The 22903-nt window shown below is 38.5% G+C and overlaps 1 protein-coding gene and 1 non-coding gene across 4 annotated transcripts; both read right to left on the bottom strand.

Annotated features, from left to right (window-relative positions):
• Positions 1 to 4805: 4805 nt before the first annotated feature.
• On the bottom strand, positions 4806 to 22853 carry mmp17b (matrix metallopeptidase 17b). Of its 3 annotated transcripts, XM_042419409.1 has the most exons (14): positions 22086 to 22171; positions 21805 to 21859; positions 14368 to 14435; positions 13588 to 13808; positions 12861 to 12993; positions 12578 to 12728; positions 12375 to 12483; positions 12061 to 12238; positions 10987 to 11163; positions 9184 to 9277; positions 8866 to 8939; positions 8593 to 8742; positions 7913 to 8197; positions 4806 to 6707 (listed from the first exon to the last, which is right to left on the bottom strand). In XM_042419409.1, the coding sequence occupies exons 4-14, from the start codon at positions 13735 to 13737 to the stop codon at positions 6310 to 6312; spliced, it is 1899 nt and encodes a 632-aa protein (XP_042275343.1). In that variant the 5' UTR covers positions 13738 to 13808; positions 14368 to 14435; positions 21805 to 21859; positions 22086 to 22171; the 3' UTR covers positions 4806 to 6309. The 3 variants fall into 3 exon arrangements, with proteins under 3 accessions (XP_042275343.1, XP_042275345.1, XP_042275344.1); XM_042419411.1 differs by lacking the exons at positions 14368 to 14435; positions 21805 to 21859; positions 22086 to 22171 and adding an exon at positions 22781 to 22853; XM_042419410.1 differs by lacking the exons at positions 21805 to 21859; positions 22086 to 22171 and having other exon boundaries at positions 14368 to 14526.
• trnaa-ugc lies at positions 22454 to 22525 on the bottom strand. The gene has a single exon. It is a non-coding gene; the product is annotated as a tRNA-Ala (tRNA).
• Positions 22854 to 22903: the final 50 nt, after the last annotated feature.

Genomic DNA, 22903 nt, shown 5'->3' on the forward strand with positions numbered 1-22903 from the left:
GATCTCAAATTCAATTGCATGTTTTTTTTATGTTTGTATATCAGCTTTAAAGGTTGGAGTATGCATGAAATGAAAACCAAATTATTTGTACAAAACACGGTCTGACCGAGTGATTGTAGCAGTTCTGAATGGCCACACTCGGAGGCAGAGTGAAAAGCTTGCTGTCATGAGATGAGAGACACAATATTCATTCAAATTATCCAGCCCTACCACAGTCTTATCTGTGATCAGTGAGCTACCCCACTAAAGCTTTTTGTTGGTTACATGCATGTTCAAAGGCACCACAATGGTGGTATTGACGGAAGCGCAAGCCCCTGTTATCTGCAAGTAAATTTTGATAATCTGATCTGAGGACCCGACATTGTTGTACATGTTGTATAGTGAGACTAGCCAAACCATCCATTAGCTAACAGACATGGTCTGCCCCTGCTTTCCCCTTCACTGAAAAAGCTACAAGTGGTATATGCAAAAACTGTTTTTTATGATTTAACAGGGCACAATGTGTGACTGGCAGGGCCAGAATTGTATCTTTTCAGTTTCACTTCAAGCCAGGGATGTTGCAGGTCCTCTTTTCCCTTTTTTAACAGAAGAAACACAACATGTTAGGCGGGTGAATGAAGAGAAAGAAAAACACCCACAATACAGTCACATCCCACCAATGGGCATGATGTTCTAAGACACAGATTGCCACACTGGTCTGACCTTTACGTTATGATTAACCAAAAAGCACAAATGCCCGATGTAAACCCTTAAGGTTTTTCATAACCAGCCATGCAGTGCTTTAGTGGTAGCAATAATACAATCAAGGCCAGACTTGTGAGATGACCCACTGTGAACTGTCCTCATCAGGGACTGTTTTTATCCTTAACAATCCTGTGAGTTTCAGCAAAGAAAACATAAGATATGTAAACACATTTAAAGTTGTATTTAGGGATAACAGATGAGCTGTTATACAGGTGCTATTATCTGTTTATTTTAATTGAGCTTATAGTGGAAGAAGACTGTTGTCCCCCCCAAAACAACAGAATCAGATGTTTCAGATGTTCAAGTGACAGCACCCTCTACTGGCCATAGTATTTATTACAGGAGCAAAGGAGGAAATCAGTTGATATTATGATAGAGCGACAAAGTCATGTAGGGAGGTCGGGCTAGATGGATGAATCAACAAAACATCAGATTTGAACATGATCGCTGTTCATTTCCCGTGTCCAATCATGAGTCAACATTGTTGTTGGGGGGGTTTTTTGTTTGTTTGTTTCTTGTTTTTGTGATCGTCCCCTAACTTCAACCATGTGGTTATTACCATGACAACAAAGGACCCCAACCTTAAAGGGTAAACTAAATTATATTTTTTTACACTGTACATATAATCACGTAGGTCTATGTTGGCATATGATGTTAATACAGGTGATTTTTTCAACAAATATTGTATGTAAAGCTACTTTTGCTCAAAATTGGGTCATTTGTGTCTGTTTGGATTTGAAAATTCAGTTCAGCCAAATCATTTGCCCCCTCCTTTATCATGATGTATTTGGCAAGACTCTGAAGTATATTCACTATATCATGTGCAGCAAGTAAAAATAACAGAACACTGACTAACTAGTGTTATATTTACTGTGGCAGTAAATATAACACACTGATAACTAACTGTGCTATATTCAGAGCTGAGCAAGATATTCAGGGCTGATGACGGTAATGTTAACATGACAAACAGCAGGGCTGTGGCTATGTACTGACACTCACCAATAGACAAACAGCCTCTTGTAGCTGGCTCAGCTACGACACAGGTACAACACAGAAACTTTTACTCAGGGACATGAATGTGCTTCCAGTGACTGTCAAAGCTCCAGCGGACTCTGTGTTTCCTAATGTCACCTAATTAGCTCTGACTAGCAGCTCTACATCACTATTCCTACTACACTGAGCAGTGGTCATTTTTAATCTACTCTGGTCAGTGTCTATTTACCTCCAGAGTCACACACTATGTAGCCACGAGACCATGCCCGCTACAGTCATTTCCCTTCAGTCCTCTGTTGCATTTTTTTTAAATAAGCTGGGATGGAGGGAATTTGAGTGTGGGGTTACCCTTTAAACCTGCACCTACAGTGGTTTTTTAGTGCTTTTTCTCTGAAACCGGCTGCCTGAACCAGAGTGAACCAAGATGGGAAAGTTGCCGCCGAACAGATAAACAATGAGCTGAAACTCGACATAAAGCTCCATAAAGCTGAGGGGAGCTGCAGAGTCACAAATATTTCTCTGTACATTCATCATTATTAGCCACATCTCTCACATTACACACTATTATACAAATATCAATTATAGCTGCTTTAATGAAGTACTCATTTTAACCCAAACCACAATCTTTCCCTGAACCTAACCAAGTCGTTTTTGTACCTGAACCTAACCAGACCTTCACTATAGCATTGTAACATCATAAAACATATTTATTATAATATTATCGAGGACCATATCTTAAATGGTCAATAATATAATATGCTGGTATTTAATGCCATTTGAGGACCATCATAATGTCATTCTCTTTTTAAAACTAAATTTGAAATAAGTCGCCCCACACATACTGTCCCCTTACATTTATCCCATTTAATTAAGTGGTCAGATGATAATGTCATAAAGGCAGATGTTTTGCTAGGTTAATAAATCATCCACACACATGGATACATAAATAATGTTTAAGTTTCTCGGGTCCTTAAAACAAGGGCAAACCCGCCATGTGGCTCTATATAACTGGTTTTATGTTGCTCATTTGTTAATTAAGAGATAAGGAGTATCATATATGGTTCTAATCCAGGTCCTGGAGGGATAAACGTTATTCTACCAAGAGATATTTTCTCATTTGGTGTTTTGATGGTGGTGTCTAGCACTTTGTTCCAACATCTCCCATAGGTGTTCAGTTGGGTTGAGATCTTGTGACTGTGAAGGCGATAGCAATGATTCACATCATTTTCACAAGCATAAAACCATTCAATTAGCCTTTATGGCCTGTATGGAAGCAACTGCATTCATTATGTTCATCCACTCATTTATTCAGGTTTTCCTTTTAACTTGTCACTGTTATGGAAGATCCCTCATCAATGGTCAACTCATCAGTGAAGTGTCCAGGAGCCTTTGATGTCTTATGCTAACAATATTTATGGAACACTTGGCCAAGCAGAGAAGAGAAACATTATCAATCACGGTTGTCTGTGCATTGATGTCGTCTCTAGTGTTCTGACTCTAGTCCCAGGTGGTCACTCCTTAACCCCTACAGATCATACCATAAACACTATACACCCAGACATGGTCAAACCCAATGCATCTACTGTATGCAAAGTTAGTCTATTGGCTCATTAGTTTCTAAACAAGGAACTGTGTTAGTTCAGGTCACGTTGCATGGAGCTTCAGGTCACCGTCAACACAGTCTGTTTATGCCAATGGAATCTGCGCAATCACCTATCTGTGGTGTCTGGGGAGTCCCTGACCTTGGTTACCGGGACAACGCTGGTTCACTCTTTATTCAGAATGGCTCCTGCTTTCCCCAAACATCCAGACACAGTTGTGTACCCAAGGAGAGAGACAGTTTCTCTCAGGGTGACCTCAAGTCCCATGCTTGACCCAGTGTAGCCCAATTTGTAGCCCCTAAAGTTAGAATTTTCACCTGTCTGTGCATATTCATCAGAAGCCAAATTGTGTTTCGAAGGGATCAGAACAGTTTACACAGATGCTTTGGCAACATCTAGAAACAAAGCAAATCTACTAGCATGTTAAGGAAACCAGCCTAACTTGGAAAAAGTAGAGTAAGTAAGAAACAAATCAATTCCTGACTAAAAATTAAGAGGAGGAGAGTGGAAAGATGCACCAGAATTGATTGAGGAACATCGGTGGACAGTGTCTCTGTGCCACCTAGGTACGGATCTGACTAAGTCCTGGTCCAGGATTTGTCTTTCTGCATAAAAATTACATTTACCAACTGGTGTATCAGGTACACACATGACCATCTAATCAGACAGTGCTTCAGCTTCTGGTGATCATTCCCTGAGGTGGAGAAGAGCATGTTAAGTTTCAGTGATCCATCCTTTTCTTTAGGTGTATCTCCTGGATAAAAGCTTTGACTACTTTGGATGATTTTGGATATGCCAAAACATATGTACTGATGACAGGTGAATAAAGTTTGGTTTGGAAGCCATGAATTCATAGTATTGTTAGACAATCTTTGCCGACCTCTGTTGGTGAACTCTTACTATAACTGAAAATACACTGAGCTGCCCATTACCCTGTTTACCATTCACTTGTCTCATGGTTTTTGATCTGAGATCAGTCCTTTTTGGTGATGATAAATTGAAAAATTCTGATGCTTCTACAGGTTAAACAGGTGAGTTAGACCTGTGTTATACCCTATTAGTTTTGGTTTTATTTGTCCAGGTGAGAGATGTCTGCCTCAGAGATTTCTGTCCCTATGCCAATACAATACAGGTGAATGGAATATCATTTGTGGTTCTCACAGCATTAGTGTTCAAAACACTAAATTGGGCTCAATTTGTGCTTGAGTGCTCTTCCTTGTGGCTGTGAAAAAGAAATTTTAAAAATACAGTGAAAATTGCAAAATAGAAGCAATTTGCTTTTTGCAAAATCTGACCTAATCTTACAGTGAATACAAACAGCATCACTGTCTATCTCCTGACCAGTCTCTTCATTTTCAAACACTGTAAAAAAATGAAGAATGAAAGATCTCTAGACCGGATTTTGCTTCTTTATATCATTTGACATATAGACATTTGCATAAAAAGAAGAATAGTTTTAATAAAACAAACATCCACAGTATAAATAAAGCTGTGTGATATAGACTACCTGTACATTGCAAGAATTTTACAAAGGCTATGGAGCAGATATTGCTATATTAATATGACTGCTGCAGAGCAACATCTTCCCCAAATACCTGAGGTTTGACACAAAGAATGGAGTGAGAGCATAGTCACTTTGATCATTATCTACCATACGGTGTTTTTATGTCCACATTAGTTATATGTGTGTCAGCCCTCTCCAGACCAGCTGAGATGCACAGGAGCATGTTCTTCAGAGATCCAAAAAGAGCAAAAAATAACTCTCTAACTAGCTATATACAAAAATGTCAATGACAAGAGAAACTCTTAGGCAGGATCTACAGTGTGAAAAGCACTTCCATCAAGTAAGAATTGGAGTTTCTAATAAACTGGCTGCAAAAATCTGTCTCCTTGTGCAGCATACTCCATGTGAGTAAGCTAAGTAATTGCAGTGTGGATGCCTTATTGTCTGCTCTGTGCTCCCTGCAGGCTCTTATTTTTAACCCTAAAGGTCATAAGTACAATTAATTGCATAGTCAAGAAAATATTTACATTAGTTTTGTAGTTCATATTTTACAAAGAATTTTGAAAAAAAAAAAAAACTCTGCACCCTCTAAAAACAATATCTTTGTGAGTGGTGAAAATCCAGATCATGAGGTAAATCTATTGGCTTCAAAACAGCAGCACACCAGAGTCTGCAGTAGTTTTAAGTATGTTTTCATGCTTACAGAATTTCCCATCCAGCTCAACTGTTTTTGAAAAAGACCAAGAGCTGAATATTATAGATCTTGATTTTGTAGACAAAGGTCCTCACTATACCTGCGACTATAGCAAATACTGGAATTTAAACCAAGAGTTCAGGATTTGGGGGAAATGCACTCATTTGTTTTCTTTCTGACAATGAGAAGAGAAGATATGGACCTCAGGTCTGTGTGTTGAGTACAGAGCATGGTTAGCCTAGCTTAGCATAAAAACTGGAAACAGGGGAAAGCCTGACCTGCAAGAAGAAAGCCTAACCTGCAACCAAGGCTCTGTTCAAAGTTAAAAATACACCTCCCAACAACTCTAAAGCTCACTTTGTATCTGTTTTAATCTCTACACAAAGAGAAATGTAAAAATAACTGTTGGTGGTTTCAGGACAAATTGTATGTTGGGGCTATTTCTTGGCAAAGATTTAACAGATGTTTGTGATTACAGTGATCCTAAACTACAACCTGGAAGCACTGCACAGAAGTGCTGGGTGGATGGATAAAATGATGCTCATGTAAATAAAGTCACAAATTACCAGGCTAGCTGTTTCCCCCTGCTTCTAGTCTTTATGCTAAGCTAGGCTAACCAAATCCTGACTGCAGCTCTAGACTTAACACATAGACATAAGACTGATATTGTTCCAAAATATTTCCAAAAATGTTGAATTCTTCCTAATATAGTGGATTCACATAGTGAGTGTTTGTTGATGAGATGCAGCTGACTTTTATTGCATATGTCAGATTTAAATTGCCAACAGTGTCCATGTGCCCAGCAGCAAGGCAGCAATAAAAGATGTTGTCCTGCCACCAAGAGCTCCATTTTGGCAAGTGCACTGTGTTCTTATGTGCGGACCTCTGTCCTGCCTGTCTTTATGTTTATGTCCATGTCCGTCCCTCCCATGGTCTCTCCTCCTTCCTCCTGCTTCCTCCTTCTCCCTCTCCTCCCTCCATCTCTCTCGGAGCTCCTGTCTTCCTGCACGTGGAGAGAGAGACAAGGAGAGGTCGTCTACCACAGGTGAGGATGAGGAGTTGGGGCAGTCCAGCCAGTCAGCGGCCGAGGATCGTGGGTATCCGTCCTGCGGCGTGGAGCCTGGAAACATGAACTTCCAATAGGAGTCTCCTCTGAAGAGATAGACAGAACCTGGAGAGGAGAGAGAGGAGGATTTCACAAAAAAACTTGTTTTTTCTGCTCTTTATAACAAATTTTATTCCATTTAACAGTGACAACAGATTGGCTTGTGTTGGCTTGTTGTACAACCCTCCCCCTCCCTGTCTTTCATCCCCTGAATAATCTTCTTTGCTAAATCTGAACTACTGTATATCTGGGATTTTTCCTGTGTGCATGAATTTTAATGATTCACCACAGTCTACATTATCTACATTACAGTACTGTGTTCAATAAACAATTTTTTATCTTATTAAATACATAAAAATGAACTGCTAGTGCTCATGGATGTAGCATGGAATGTTTACTTTCGTGGAAAATATAATAACTTTCTGAATAAAAGGGAACGTATGTAACAATGGTTAAATGACTAAACAGATTATCCCTGTTTGTTTGTTCAACCAATCAGGTGATGTGGATAAGTTCCTAAAAACAAATCACCTGTGAGTGGTATATCAGAGATGGATACCTTCCAGAAATGTTTTAAAGTGGAGTTTGAATGTGCTTATTCAATCAATTTAGTGTACGCCAAGAACATCTTTACTAACCCAACAACAGAAATAATTTCAATCATTTGAATTCCGTTACATTAACCAGGTCAACGAAAGAGATTCTGCTACATTGAGAAGCAACGTTAACACTTTTAGTATGTGGCAAAAGCTCTCACTCAAATGTGCTTCTCTTACAAACATATATAAATCCATATGTTAGCCTGCTTTTGTAGGATCAAAATGATCAATGAGTAGGTCAGTCCCGATATGATCTTGATATGATAGAGAACTAAGTTGATCGGAAGATGTTTATCATAACTCCATAACTAGTTCCTAATGTTTTCTGATGCTGTTAAAGGTTTGTTTACATCAGCAATGTCTGCAAATATATTTTATCATCCATTGACTAACTGATAAGAGGCAGATTTTTCATACAACAACCTCTTCAAATATGTATGTGAGTTTATCTCAAATTAATATGGTCAAAAAAATGATGGACTGGGATTTTAACTAGTCTTAATCCTAAAATAATCTTAACCCTAACCGACACCTAAACCTAATCCGAGTCCCTAACCCAAACCCCTAAATCCTGATTATAAACCATAAAATCCAGCAGAATGTAAGGACATATGGTCCTCAAAAGACTAGATAGCTCTACAATGACACACATACACACATTCCTGTTCTCACCATCACTGTGCGTCGTGATTCCACTGACACCCTCTCTGAGAAGCTGAGTCCAGGTGTCATCTTGCTCTGCTTTCTCAGCATCTCCCTTTTCCCCCCACACAGGGCCCTCCTCTGGGTCCCAGATCAGGCCCCGCCTCCCTGCTGCTCCGTCCTCCTCCTCCTCCTCCTCCTCTTTCTCCACGTCATCATCTGCCCCTGCCAAACTCACCCCCATCCTGAGAGCTGACAGGGGCTGAGGGTAACCTTCCTGCAGGGTGAGGTCCCTGAACAGCCAGAACTGGGAACCTACAGCAAGACACCAGCTGGAGTGGTTACTTTTGGTTTGGAAAATGTAAAACTGCGAATAAATCAGCTTTTAGTGTGAACATTAAATAATAAGGCAGGTATACATATTTAAACAATATTCATGATACAATGTTCATAATTGGTTGGTCCAATGGAAACATTGTTAAACTTTTTCAGCTTGTCCATCAACCGAGTTTGGTGTCAATCGCACTTGCACTGTGTGAAATATAGCTTTTTGAAGTTTTAACAAATTTCACTATTGGATATGTATTGGATTGACTGATCAATCTATTGATTTACTTTCTTGGTTTACACTAAATAACTGACTAATCGATTAATTGATTGGTCAAAATAATATAACATTATGACATAGCTGGGAGTCATTGTTAACATACCGCTGATGAAGATGATGGCATGGTCTGATTGTCTCTCGAGCACAGCGTGAAGACGTTGCAGGTCAGAAGGTAGACCCCTCCACAGCCTCCTGACTGAAGCCCCACGACCGGACACTAAACCCTCGCCACTGACTCGCCACATCATCAGTCCTGGAGGGACATGAACAGGGACATAATGGAGGAGAGGCTAATGGTCATTTTTACACACAAGGTATTGATGTCAGTTTTCTAATTCAACCTGCTAATGAGTGTGTTTGAGTTTGCAGTCTCTACCTTTGAAGAAGAAAGTCTCTCCTCGGATTCTTGCCACAGCATCAAAACTGGTGTTACAGCGATCTATGGAGGGGCTGAGAGGATAAAACACACAGGGAGGACCAGTTACTGAAATATTAATACAATCTAATACATATCCTAGAGCTGTAAACAAACCCGTGCCAATGTCTTTTGTAAAAGGAATGCAGGAAATGGAAATGTTTTGGAGCATTTAAAGCTGAATGTAATAATTATTGTTGAAACTTATTCATATAGTTACAAGATGATATTATTGTAGTTTTTTTGTTTTTTTTTTGGTATTCTGTATTGTAAGCTCACCCATATCTGTGATGATAGTGATGGCCTCTGTGACGTAACTGTGGCTCTGGGGCAATGCGAGGAGCGTCTGTAGCCAGCAGCTGGTTCCTTTTACCTAAATCAAAAATTAAAACAATTTAAACCTCATGACAATATTCCGTACAGTAGACGTTTCCTTATAATGCAACTTTTTTAAAACTATTAATGACATCAAATGCATTCCAGCGATCAATATATTAAAAAAGCATCAGATTATGATGTAACAATCATCTGTAATCAGACAGAGAAATCTCAAGATTGATTATTAATTTGTCACCACACTGCTCATTATTAAAAACACGTCAATGAGCCACACCGTTACACCGGATGACATGTTACTTCATTACTATGAACACACACACTAGTTTATTTTGACTTAAGCCCACACACGCTGACCTGCTGCCAGAAATACTCACTAGACCATCAAATGTGTATCAATCTGCTGCTGAAAATAGTCCCCAAAACAAGTTCTATTTCTTTGACTGACGTTTGCTTGAACCTACAGTGCCCAGCTTTTTTTTTAGGAAATTACTTTCTAAAAACATCTCAAAACTATATATTTTTGACATGATATTTACATCTTTGTTGGGAAGGCCAAGTATTGAGAGACATGGGATTTATTGACAATAACAAAAATATAAAACCACACCAACCTCATCCTAAAGCCATCCTCAGTCAAAATACTTGTCAGAAATTGCCTTTTTTTATGATGGTATCATTCATGATGATGTATTGAAAGTAACAAAGCTGCTGTGTGGTCATACTGATGCATATGTAGAGCGGTCTGTATGTCCAAACTGCTGCTGGTAGGATGTTAAGAAGCATGCATGATATTATACAAAGACTAAATGAATCAAGAGATGCTCATTTTTAACAGCAATGGAGTCATACATGTCATAGATAATTTCCTGCTTTTGATCCTTTCATCCCTGACAGTCCAATGCTTTCACATGAGCATTTGAGAATAATGAGGAGGATAAAACTGCTAACAAAAGGGTCTGTCTGTACATCCTATGTAAGACACCGGACAGAGGTCAGTCCCAGCAACCAGCTCACAGCTGTCCTCACTCATCACTACTCAACAACTCTCCAGTTTCATGCCTTTATTGAAAAGCTACTGAGAGGGACTTTTTTATAAGTAGCAGATATGAAGTCACTACACAATTAAGTCATTATGTCCTCTGTCTGACACAAAATTGTAATGCAATTGGTGACTTAAAATATATGCAAGTAAACTGTCTTGCAAAAATGGGATAAAAATGTAGACCTACTGCAAGGAGCAGCAGTATGGCATGGTTTTCAAAGTCTGCTTTGTTGTCAAGTCAGAAAAGCTTCTAATCCACTTTTTGGAGATAGTTTGGATGCAACATGTGACAGGGAAAATGATGTTAACTAATTGCAGCAGTTGTGGCTGCTGTTTAGACATTATATAAGTGCTACTTTTTGAGAAGAAGGTACTTTTGGTTGGTAGGTATTATATTTTGATTTCTGAACATTGTTTATTGGAACTACTTTCCACAAAAGAAAGAGTCCTTATAAAAATAGTACATAGTCAAGTCTGTGGACTATCATGTAACGGGGACAATGTTTCTGGAAATAGATGTTAATTCTTTAAATGTTAAGCCACAGATGCAATTCCTTTCACCTCCATTGTATTGGGGTAGAGGGAGAAATGTCAAATAAAACCACAGTGACTGGAACTACATTTTTTTGGTAATGTTTAAATTCTCATTATGGATACTTGTGTGACTAAGAAAGGTGCATTTTGATAGGAAAGATTCCTACCATAGAGCTGGGTGATGTGCTCTAGATCTTGGGATCCCAGGCGGTAGTGAAGGGGGTCTCCAGCAGGACCCTGGTAGTACGGCCTCATCACTGAGTGGCGGGATGAGGAGTGAGCCAGGCCCAGTGCATGGCCAAACTCATGGACCAGAACTGTGAACAGATCAGTACCCTCAGAGGCTGGGAAGGAGAGAGGGGGAGAAGGGTGTAGTTTGAATATTCATTCGTATCTTTCATTGTTTGGAGAGGATAAATGTAATAGGGAGGGGAATTATAATGTGGTCTAAAGCCTTGCAAGCAGTCACCAGATGTTGCGATCCTTCTTACAAACCCAAAGACAAAACAGTTTTTTTTCAGATTTAAGAACTTTGGTATTTTAAGTCTTGTCTCTAAGATGGGCTCATATAAGCTCTGACCTCAGGGTGCCTCTACAGGTTACAATCACTATATTCAAGGCAGTTTTTTTTTATTATGCAATATCTTGGGTGGAAATTGAAGTTTTGATGTAAAGATAGCAGAGGTTGAAAGGTCATGGGATAACCAAAATAAATAAGCTTTTATCTCTGAAGAGAGTGAATATTCTCTGCAAAATTTATGAAAATGATTATTCTGTGTACAAATGTGACCTAACAGGCTGCTTACACTGGATGCTCTTTAGTTTGAATTATTACTGTCTGCACTGACTGTACAGTATAATGACTCACATTTCACTGGTGCTTTATGCACATAATTCTCGCTCCAAGCATCTTACTTATACTAATAATTACAGTGAATATATTAGGCGGTGATTGAAGCCAAAATTCTAGTGCACAGGGGCACTGTGGCTGAATGCATCCAGAATATATTGCTAGAGAAATGGATTGCAATCAGAAAGGATCATCCTCTGGAGACTATAAACATCCACAGCCAAATTCATGAAAATGATTTTTCCAACTATCTTGTGTCAGACCAAAGTGTTGATCAAAAGGAAATTTTGAATAATTTCAAAATAGACAAAAGGACAGTTCTAAAATGATTTGTTCAAAAATACATATACAACTTTATAACATTGGAAGATGAACTGTGCAGAAGTTCCACCTGGCTGTCTGAAGACCCACTCTTCCTCTGCGTCCAAATGAACTCCTCCTGCCCGGTCAGGGTCTGATGGGAAAAAAGCATGGCCAACTGCACCGCCTGCCCCATCAAAGGGATAGCCATCACCATGGTAACCATGGAGGAAGTCTACCTGTAGGTCAGCTGACTCTGGACTGCCCACCTAGTGGCAAAGGGCAAGAGGGAAGGAGTGATTTGGACAGATTTACATATTAATGTGATTAGCTGTCTGTGATAGGAAACTCATATCTCCCATCTTCCTTTATGGCATGAATGCAGCATTGCACCAATGTATTTACCTCATGGAACTCCAGTGGTGTTGGCTCTGCCCACACTCTTAAAGCATAGAAGACCAGCGAGCGAATAGTCTCCCGAGACAGATGGGAAGAGGAGGGATATGAATGCAACCTGGGGATGTAAAAGAGTGTGTGTTTATCATGTCACAGGTGACTTGAAGGAAATGGGATGAGTGGTGATTCTGTAAAAATTTTGTGTATCTGACCTCCAGTTGATGTTCTTGCGGGTCCACATAGAGATAGCCCTTTTCCTCCTTCTCATGTTTCTCTCCTCTTGGTTGGTCAGTGATTTAGATGGCTCTTCCTGATCAGGTAGGGAGCAGCGTGGAGTGCTCATTAACGCCATTGTTTCCTCATCTGAACACATCAAAACATGGAAGAGAAAAATCAGGTTCAAAGGGTCACATAAAGAACACCAGGTTAAACATGTTAGGTCCATCAAAGTGTACTTCTATGGTACATAGCTACCCTCCCCTCTGTAATCCTCACCTACAATTCCCGTGTCTTTGAGGCCTGCAAACCTCTGCATGGCCCTGACAGCATTAGTAACAGCTGTCCAAGCCTGTAGCTGTCCTGTGGAAGGGTCTGAAGGTGGGAGGTAGCCATACTTCATCAGCCAATCCTATGAGTAGAGAAGAGAAAAGTCATCCTGAATGGATTCTCCAACAATTTCAGCCTTGCATCTAAACTGGGCAAATAAAGCCTCACCTGCTAAACCTGTCTCCTGAAATGTACTTTAATATGCAAATAACATGCATTAGCAAATACATTTATACATTTTGTAGGAAAAGTAATATTGCCTGGAGACATTTTTTTGCCATGCTTGGGATGCTGTAGGGATGGCAATGTTGCTCTGTTGTTTGATCAGTCAACCACCATTGTCCAGGGTGAAATATCTCAAACAACAATTAGATGGATTGCCATGACATTTGTAAAGGTATTTATGGTCCCAAGAGGATGAAACCTACTGACTTTGACTTTTCCTCTAGCACCACCATGAGGTTGACATCCATGCTTCAGAGTGAAATATTTCGGACAACATTTGATGGATTGTCTTTAAATTTACAAAAGATATTTAAGGTCTCTAGAGGACACATTCTAACCACATTGGTGAGCTTCTGTTTTTTTCTTTAGCACCACCAGCAGGTCAAAGTTTTCACCTATGCTGTGATATATTATATATACGATATACAAATTTTTGTGCTGTTTCTTTTACCACCAGTTGGGAGCTCTCGTCTTCAGTGGGTGCCACTGGTGCAGAGGAGGGTGTTGGGGTTACACCTGCAGTAGAGGCTGTTTGCATCCATCCATTGCTCAGGCAGAGAAATATAATCCACGTCTTCATCTTGGCTGCATGTTTTTGCATGAAATATTCACTTAATAGAAATCTTCAATGCTGCCTTTAAATCCATTGGAGTCTGAGATGATTTTCTATCCCTGGATTGAAGTAAAAAAATAAATTGAAAATTAAAATGTTTCTGGATGCTTTTTTGTCCTTCAGCTACTTCAACATACATTTGTACGCAGAAGCTTCATTCAAACTTCAAAATATTCAGCTCAAAAAATCTGAAAAAAATCTTCACATCATTCATGGTTTTAGAAATATTCAACATTTTCCCACCTTTTTTAGCTCATTGAAATGGATGGAGAGAATGTGAAAAAGAAGAACAGTGTTGGCTCCAGCTTCACAGGAGATTCAACTGTCTAATTAACTTACAATTCAAATGCTTTCATGTCACTTACACTTCACTTGACTACAACTTTAACTGTATTTCAGTATTTCATTTGTTTCCAGAGTAACATTTCAGCAGGAAGCAAAATGTAGCCTTTTCTACTTTTCCTTGTATCCTCTTTCTCTCTAGCCTGTTTTTTCTTGTGTCATCCCTACATCACACATTCAAATGCAAAGGAAGCACTTTTTCAGTAGGCTCTTATGTCCAGTATCTTCAGTGACAAAAGAAAGAATGTGCTGATAAATCTAATAAGACCCTCTAACCTGCTTTGGCTTTCTGTGCTCAAATTATTCCTGGTCAGATGACTGAACAGCCCTTCATTTTCTCACTGCTAAATTAGGAAAAAAAACACCATGACTCCAATGTCACAAACATATGGATGAATTAAAGCAGTCAGCAAAAGAAGTTGACAGGAAACATCCATACAGTATTCCCACTGGGGAGACAATCTACCAGATGCAATCAGAAGATGGAAGGAAATTACCATAAAACACAGAGGGGAGGGCACAGATGACTGCTGTACAGGACAGTGGTGGATGTGAGTGCGTGTGTCTGTGTCAGTCAGAAGATGCTTCATTTAATTAAGTTAGAGGGTATACCATTTCAGTTAAAACGTCTGGGGAGGGAGGGAAGGATGAAAGGGAGGAAGGAGAACGGTGTTAAAGTAATGAGATTAAAGTAGCAAAGAGAGTAGAGGGCAAAAGCCAAAAGGCATAGACTGTTAAAGACCAACAAACATACTCCTTTATATCAGAGGTGATATTAACCTTTATGAAATTTTGTATAAAGCACATTTTTCTGGTATACTCAGTTTTTTTTTGTTTGTTTGTTTTTTTTGTCATAGCACACATGAAGTGAGCAGAGCTTCTCTGTGCCATGACTACAAACAAATTATATGATAAAAGTTGTCTTCCTCTTGATTTTTTTCAAAAAGTCACTGAAACAAAGACTGATGAATGTCACATGGAATAATTTTTTGTTTTATTTATTGCTGACTGGGACTTTAATATTATTAATTTTATTATTCTTTTTTCTTTTTTGGACAGTTTGTGTTTTTTCTACCTTGTCTTGTTTCATTGTTACTGTGTGATTTTAAATAGCTTTTGGAATTTAAAATATAAAATAAAGAATCTATGACAAATTGTACGATTCATCTTGAAAACTGGCATTTTGTTTGTATTTCATAAAAGAAGTAAATGCTACATATGATCATGCTGTTAAATTGATTTATTAGTTAGCAAGCAGTTGCTTGCTAACTAATGTGAAACTAAATGTGAAATCAACATTCACATTCATTTTGAGTTGTGTTTCTAGACATCTGGTGAATATTAGTGCTATTATACGTCCAATATTCACTCTCCTTTCAGCTCTTGCTGAGGGAAATATCTGCCTCTGTAGTTGCTAGTGTTAGTAGTTGTGCTTTCTTCAGCAGTTATCTTTACTTTTGTCTGTCGGTAGTGTAGTTGGTTTGTTAGCACTTGAGACTGAACTAAAACAGTAAAGTTGCTGTAATGAGCTGAAAGACAGTAAAATGCTCTGTACATCTGCAGCAAGGTTAGCTGTTGCACTTTATTCAGCAGTTACTTTAACTTTTGTCTGTCGGTAGTGCTGTCAGGTCGTCAGCGCTTGAGAGCTGTGAGGGATGTGTTAAAGTAGTCACAGTAAAGTGACAGCCTGTAAAACCATTAGATGCTAATAATCTCTGTTGTGCTATTTATAGTTATTATAGTTATTTATAGTTATTATTATTATTTCATCTTCCTATGAATGAAAATGCACCAATTCTAAAACTTTCACTTTCTTTTTTTCCTCTACGACAAACTCAATTACAGTAAAGCCTGGTCACTGTATAGCTGCATACAGCTGTACAGTCATACTGATTATCTTGGCTGTGACACATGCAATGTTGTCACCATCTTGCACTAGCTTCTAACATCTCACACCTTTCACTATAACACATGCACACTTCAGATTAACTTAGTGGCACATAAAATGCCAGAGCACTCCAAACTCCAAATCTAGACAAAGTGCAGACAGCAATAAACAACACAATTACCCTGCCACAGAGCAATTTAACAAAACAGGAAGATGAAGTGTTTTCATGCTCACCCTGCTCCTGCTTAACGTCCGTCCTCCTCTCACTCTCTCTTTATCTGCCACTATAGGAACAGATGGGTCCTTTCTCCTCTCTTGCTTCTTCCCTCAAAGCCCAGCTAGTAAACCCCCACCCCCCACCCTCTACCCCACCCACTCCCACACTGCCATGACAAATGTAGGCATGTTTGCATAAAAAGCCTCTTCTTTCACCACATCCACAACAAATATGAAATGTATATGAAAATAAAAGCTTTAATCTTACACAGCTCCTGTGTTCTAAAATTAAAACAATCAGTCCCAGCACGACACTCTCTGAATCTGGAATCCTGTATTTGACCCAGCGAGGATTAGTGAGTGTTACATAGCAAAGATGGGTTTAGAGTTTGTGTGTACGTGCATGTTTGCATGTGTGCAACATCTGCATATTCATGTGTATCTTTGCTCATGATAGCATTAACATCTTACACAAAATCTGCTTAACGCCAGGATTAAAAAAAACTAAAATGAAGACGAACAGATTTGATTCTCCCTTTCTCTATCTGTGTTTCCTCTTTTTCTCTGCTTCTTTCTTTGTGTTTAAGCCAATGGACCAACTGTTGGAGGGTTAACATGGTCAGCAGACTGACCTCTAAGTACATCTGATATCCTTCCACTTGGCTGTTAAAATCTCAGTAAAGACATTCATCCCATTAAATTCTGACTTGGAGAGCAGAGAGAATATAAAGTGGAATCGCCAGATAGAGAGACTGACATGACGAGAGTGCGAGAGAAGTACATCTGGAAAAAGATTTTAAACTCTCAGTCATGTGATGCAGTGTTTCCTTGTATTTTCTTTTTGTTCATATTTTTGTCAAGAACACCCATACATTTCTACCTGCCTCCATATGTCTATAGGCCGATTCATGTCAATACTAATATTCTTTCCGTCTTTGCTGAGTCGTATTAGTGGCCGCGGCGTCCCACTGGGATCATTAAGTTCCATCTAATCTGCTCTTTGTCTGCAGAGGGACAATGGCTGATAGTGAAAACACATGTAGGGCTGATGTGATGTTTTTGCAGGAAACCTGATTCCTCTGATCTGTCTCTGTAGCAGAACGGGCAGATCCAGTGTCTGACTGATGCTCTTCACTAAACCCTCTCTGAGTTGGTCACGTTTGTTGGGATTGTTTTTCTTCAGTGCAGATTAACTTGTCGTGAAATAAATTTGTCATGTGCACCCTGACCCAAAGTCTAACTTTGACACATTGATCTTGTGTCCACCTGTGATTGTTATTAATCTCATTACGAATTGAACAGATTTGTACAAATGTAGAGTAGGTAAGTAACTTTTACCTTTAGGGCCAAATCACACCAGCATTTATGATTCATTTGAGTGCAATCATTGTGATCAATGGGTTTAGCTGTAAAATGATACAGGATCAAGTGTAACTTTTTTCTTTTCTTTTTCTTCTAGAATGACAGAGATACAGTAAATATTTGGCAACATAATATTAACATAATCAATTACGTTCATATTTATCAAAGACCTACTGTATTATCAAAAATCCTTTGGGAAGTCTGTGGTTATGCTAGCGGCTTTGTGAGCCTTTGTGAGTATTGCACACATTGAAAATTTGACCTGATGATGGTGCCAGATTAAAAGTTATGGGATCACCAGAGTTCTTACAATTCATCCTGGGGGAGAACATCAATATCTGTATCAAATTTTCAATAGTCTGTACCATTCAATAGTTGTTGAGAACTTTCATTTAAAACCACAAATGTCAGCCTCATTGTGGTGCTAGAGGAAAAAGGTCAGTTGTATCACCAAAGCCATTAGCAGAAATTGTGTAGGAGCAACGAATGTCTGCACAAAATGTTGCGACAATCCATTTATTAGATGCTGAGATATTTCACTGAATAAATAAAAAAAAAAAAAAAAGAAATTGTCATTAAATCTGAACAAAACAAAGATAACTGTGTTTGGAAATTGTAAAATAAACACTCGAGTACTAGTGATGATAGACAATGTTAGCATAGAAAGAGTATATGAAAATAAATAAAGACCACAAAATCTGCTGGAAACCTCATATAAGATATGTGTGAGCAAAGCTGCAAGGAGCTTTACAGTACCAGGAACAACAAGACACATTCTGGATCACAATGCATTGCACACTCTGTACTGTTCACTTGTATTACTGTATCTGAGTTACTGTGTGGAGGTATGGGGTAACACCTACAAAAACACCTTACAGCCATTATGCATACTACAAAAAAAGAGCCAAAAGGATAATAAACAATGTAGGATGTCATGAACACACCAACACACTGGTTTTAAAGTCATATACATTGAAGTTCATGGATCTGGTATAAAAAGTTTAATTTAAAGAAACTCTGTGTTCGCACCACTATGAAGAGAGTATATGTATTATGAAGAGAGTATATGTATTATGAAGAGAGTATATGTATTATGAAGAGAGTATATGTATTATGAAGAGAGTATATGTATTTCAGTCTGAGGGGTGAATGTGTAGAATGGTCTGGATGTGGAGCTAAAACAAAGTACAAACATAACTCAGTTCAAGAGGATACACAAAAAAAATATATTTAAAGAGGTATGTGGATGAGGAAGGGTTGTGTTAAATGTTAAAGTTTTATTTTATTGACACCAGGTGGATATTTGGGATGTACATAGAACTGGGATGGTTGTTCATATGAGTTTATGGATGGATAGTTGAGGAAGGGGTAGGAATAAATATGTGTATATTTCTCTACTCCTTTCCAAACATGTAATATTTAATTTGTGTTGTTTATAAGAATGCGTTTATTGAGTTTGTTGTTTAAGTTTATTGTTTATTTCATTTTATTGGTATTATTGTTTTGTTTTTATCTGTTTTTTTATTTTTACACCTTCGAAATAAAATTGACTAAACTAACCTAAACTAAAACTTGACCTGTTGGTGACGCTGGATGAAAAGTCAGCCAATCACCAAAGTCTTTAGGATTCATTCTCTGGGGATCATGAATGCATGTACAAAATTTCATGGTAATCCAATAGTTGATGAGATATTTCACCACTTGACCAGACCGAACTGCAATCTATAGAGGAATACCCATTCTCAGTTCTCAACAGTACCTAGTTAGTTAGCCATGACACTCTAGACAAATTAAAACACCAAGAACCTGGAAGAAATATTTCACCTCCTATATGACACATAACCATACACAGAATAACTCATATCACAATAAAACCAAGTCCTGTCATTCAGTTACCTTTTTGGAGGTCTGTTCTTCTTCAGCTCTTTTTATTCAAAGTAAGTTTTATGGAAACATAAAATAAAAGTTTCTGGGATAAATGGAGATTAAACATTTCCTCTGACACCGTGACAACAGGCAGCTGCCTCATGAATGCAGCTGCTGTGACAGGTCAAAGGTTACTTGGGGGTAATGGGTGATGGATGCTCGGTGGGTGGGTGGGTGGGGATCTTGGTAAATATGTGAATGGAGCTGAGTGTCTGGGACCGTGTGAGGCTCATCTTGTTGTCGTCCATAGCAACAAAAATACCCCTTTTGGACTGCATGGTGTCTCTGTTAAGTTATTTGAATGGCCCTCTCTGGAGTCCTGCACACATGGGATACCTCTGTACACAGCTGCATTACGGTTTGACTGAAAAAGGGCGTTAAAGACCAATACCCACTCCACAGCTGCCACTTTTAAAATATACATTATCTTTAAGTTTGCCCATTTCATTGCTTATATAAAAATGCTATTGACAGTGACTTGTCCTGATGTTCTGACAAGGCTGACCTGCGGTGGCCCATGATCGGTTGGTGGTAAACCACCAGATGACTTTTGAGTGGAGGAGAAAAGAGGTTCCAGGTCCACAAAGAGAGCAGTGTTCAACTCTGATTACTAATGTGAATGTCAGGGCTGAGAGGACAGTGATGATGTGCACAGAGCTGTGGTCTCATTTATAAAATGACTCAATTCTCAGTTGAGAATTACTCAAGACAGAATTTTGATCATTAGACCTCAAAAACTCACAAACCCACAATAAAGTTCTTACTTATAAAAGTTACTCTGACGTCTTTGTCATGTTTCATACAAACATTAAAACTTTGGTTCATCCAAATTACAAAAAAACATATTTTCCCCTACACCTACCATAGACTGTATATGTTAGCCTAACAGAGGTAGACAGATCTTTAATTATTAGAATGATGCATGAATGCAGTGAAGTCACTGTAAAAGAAGCTGATGCCTTTAACACAACTTATGGGGGAAACTTTGCCTTTTCATCAGCATGCTAATGCTAGCAGATTTAGCAAAGTGCACTGACTAATCATCAACATGGCTGGAATAAATCTCAGAGAAGGATATTTCAAAACCTTGGCAAACAGTGTAGAACCCAAACTATCTGCATAATTAGATATCTATCCAGGTGGGTCAACTGATCCTTTAAATGCAATAATTGTTGCCCCACCAGCATTATTGGAGAACATTTTTTGCTATGATGCTATAACCACACCTGTCAAAGTCCTCTTCTCCCCCCCTGACATCACTGTCAGCAGAGGTTGCTGGCCAGCGGCAGAGGAAGTTGGACTGGAATAATAATAAAGTATATGTGTCAGGAGGCATGTGTTTGGCTACAGTGACACTGACTCCTACAGATTTTCCATCACCCATCTCCCTATTTCTAATACAGGTGATTCTGGTGATGAATACTACAGGCAGTTTTTTTGGCAACACATTTTGCACCAATTACCTTGTTAACCTCCAACTGAATTTCATGGTATCCTGTAGTGGAAGAAGTATTCAGATCCTTTAAACACAGCAATGCTACACTGTAAAAAATACTCCATTACCAGTGTTGGGCAGTAACACGTTACTTTGTAACGTGTTACAAGTCAGATTGGCCACTACCTGCTAGCTTGTTGTTGATGGTTATGTGACTCCAAAGTTGTTTTATTTGCATGTTGTGGTTTCTCAGCTGTCTTGCTAATGTTAAGCTTTCAAACCACAAGGTCTTGTTGTCTTTCTACACAGAAGATGTAGCGTGAGTATGGAGGCTTTGACGTTGTTTAAAGGGCACCTTTTGATGGATCTGGGCTGAGTGACAAAAGTAAAGTAATGAGTAATGTACTTTTGCTAGTATTACTGTGATTACTTTTGAAATAATATGTGTAAATTATTACATATTTCAGGTAACTTGCCCAGTACTGTCTATTACAAATACAAGTACTGCATTCAAAATCTTACTTAGATAAAAGTAAAAAGTATTATCAGCAAAAGATATTTATAATATCAACAGTATAGTCAGCAGCCTGACTGCAGTATGGCCCCTTTTCAGATGGTATATCGCTATTTGTCCTCATTATCCATTGTGTCAATGTCAAGTCAGTTTTTAACTTTTTAACAGTTTTTATATACTGCTGGGCAGTTTAATCTATACCAACACAACATAATTTTTACAAACTAATACTTGTGTTTTGTAAAATCTTAATATGCAAAGTAAGCAGTAATTATAGATGTCAGATAAATATAGTGAAGTAAAAAGTTTTTAGAAAGGAAAAGAAAAGTAGTGGGGTAGAAGCAGAAAATATATGAAAATGGATATACTTACTCCACCTGTAGAGAGGGCATGATGTAACAGTAAGCAAATTTCTTCTATATAGCACCTAGAATTAGAATAAGGAAAAGTCTCCAGGTCACTCCCTGCACTCTAATATACTACATACAGTACATAGTATGGTCTTCATTAGTGTCTGAGCTCTCTTTTTGTTGTAATGTATTATATTATTATATTTATTTTAGCATTTTCATTTTTTTAGTATTAAAATGATTGCTTTACATAACTTTGCTTTACATTTACTCTTGTCTGCATTGTTTCGAGGGTTAAACTACCATGTGTGATGCCTGGAGAGATGTGAGTGCGTCTCTTCAGCCAGCTACAAGTCGAGTTTGTGACTGACACCAACAAAATCATTTCGATGTGTGTCCTTGTTTCTGCATCTTAAAAAGAAAACACACAAAAAAAGAAGACATTTTCCTGTTCCTGACGGTCAGTTTCACGGTCTAAAGGAGAAACTTTCTTCAAAATTAACCAACGTTAGTTAATGCAGCTAAACAATCTGGTAAATATCAGATCCGTATTAACCAAATTGTTTCGCTGCATTAAGTAGTAGAGGTCGTCTGGTTGTTGGTGGATGGTTTATATTGATAAAGCGAATTCGATGGTAAAGCAAAAAAAAAAAAAAAAAAAAATGAAAAGCTGGAGATGCCGGGGATTGAACCCGGGGCCTCATACATGCAAAGCATGCGCTCTACCACTGAGCTACATCCCCGCTGCAACAATGTGGGAAATTACCCGATAAGTACCAGCTCAAGAAATTTAGCTTGATTTACGATTACATAGTCATCATGAAGAAAAATACAATCACAATTATAATGTATACGTTCATGTAGCTAAATGACTTGCTTTACAGGCTAACTTAATAAAATATACGGTCCAATCAAGCTTTTTATGATGTGTTATTAACATAACATAACGTTAAACCACACAACTAGACAATTAATAACTACACGAAACCACAACTCACGTTTTAGAAGCATTTTCATTTTAAAACACAGAAAATGTGTCGGGTACGGAGGAGTGAATGCAGGTGTCTCTTGTTCAACCAGCTGGTGTCGCTGTTATAGGCTATTATTGCCCTTTGCAGCTT

The sequence above is a fragment of the Thunnus maccoyii genome, chromosome 8, assembly GCF_910596095.1.
Source record: "Thunnus maccoyii chromosome 8, fThuMac1.1, whole genome shotgun sequence".
Lineage (NCBI taxonomy): Eukaryota > Metazoa > Chordata > Actinopteri > Scombriformes > Scombridae > Thunnus > Thunnus maccoyii.

Excerpts from the sequence above, each read along its gene's own strand:
- mmp17b (XM_042419411.1), bottom strand. The coding sequence starts at position 13,737 with ATGCAAAAACATGCAGCCAAGATGAAGACGTGGATTATATTTCTCTGC. Across the intron at positions 12,729-12,860 it reads CAAAGACACGGGAATTGTAG|ATGAGGAAACAATGGCGTTA; the intron begins GTGAGGATTACA and ends TGATGTGTTCAG. Across the intron at positions 8,940-9,183 it reads CACTATCATCACAGATATGG|CCCCTCCATAGATCGCTGTA; the intron begins GTGAGCTTACAA and ends TTATCCTCTCAG.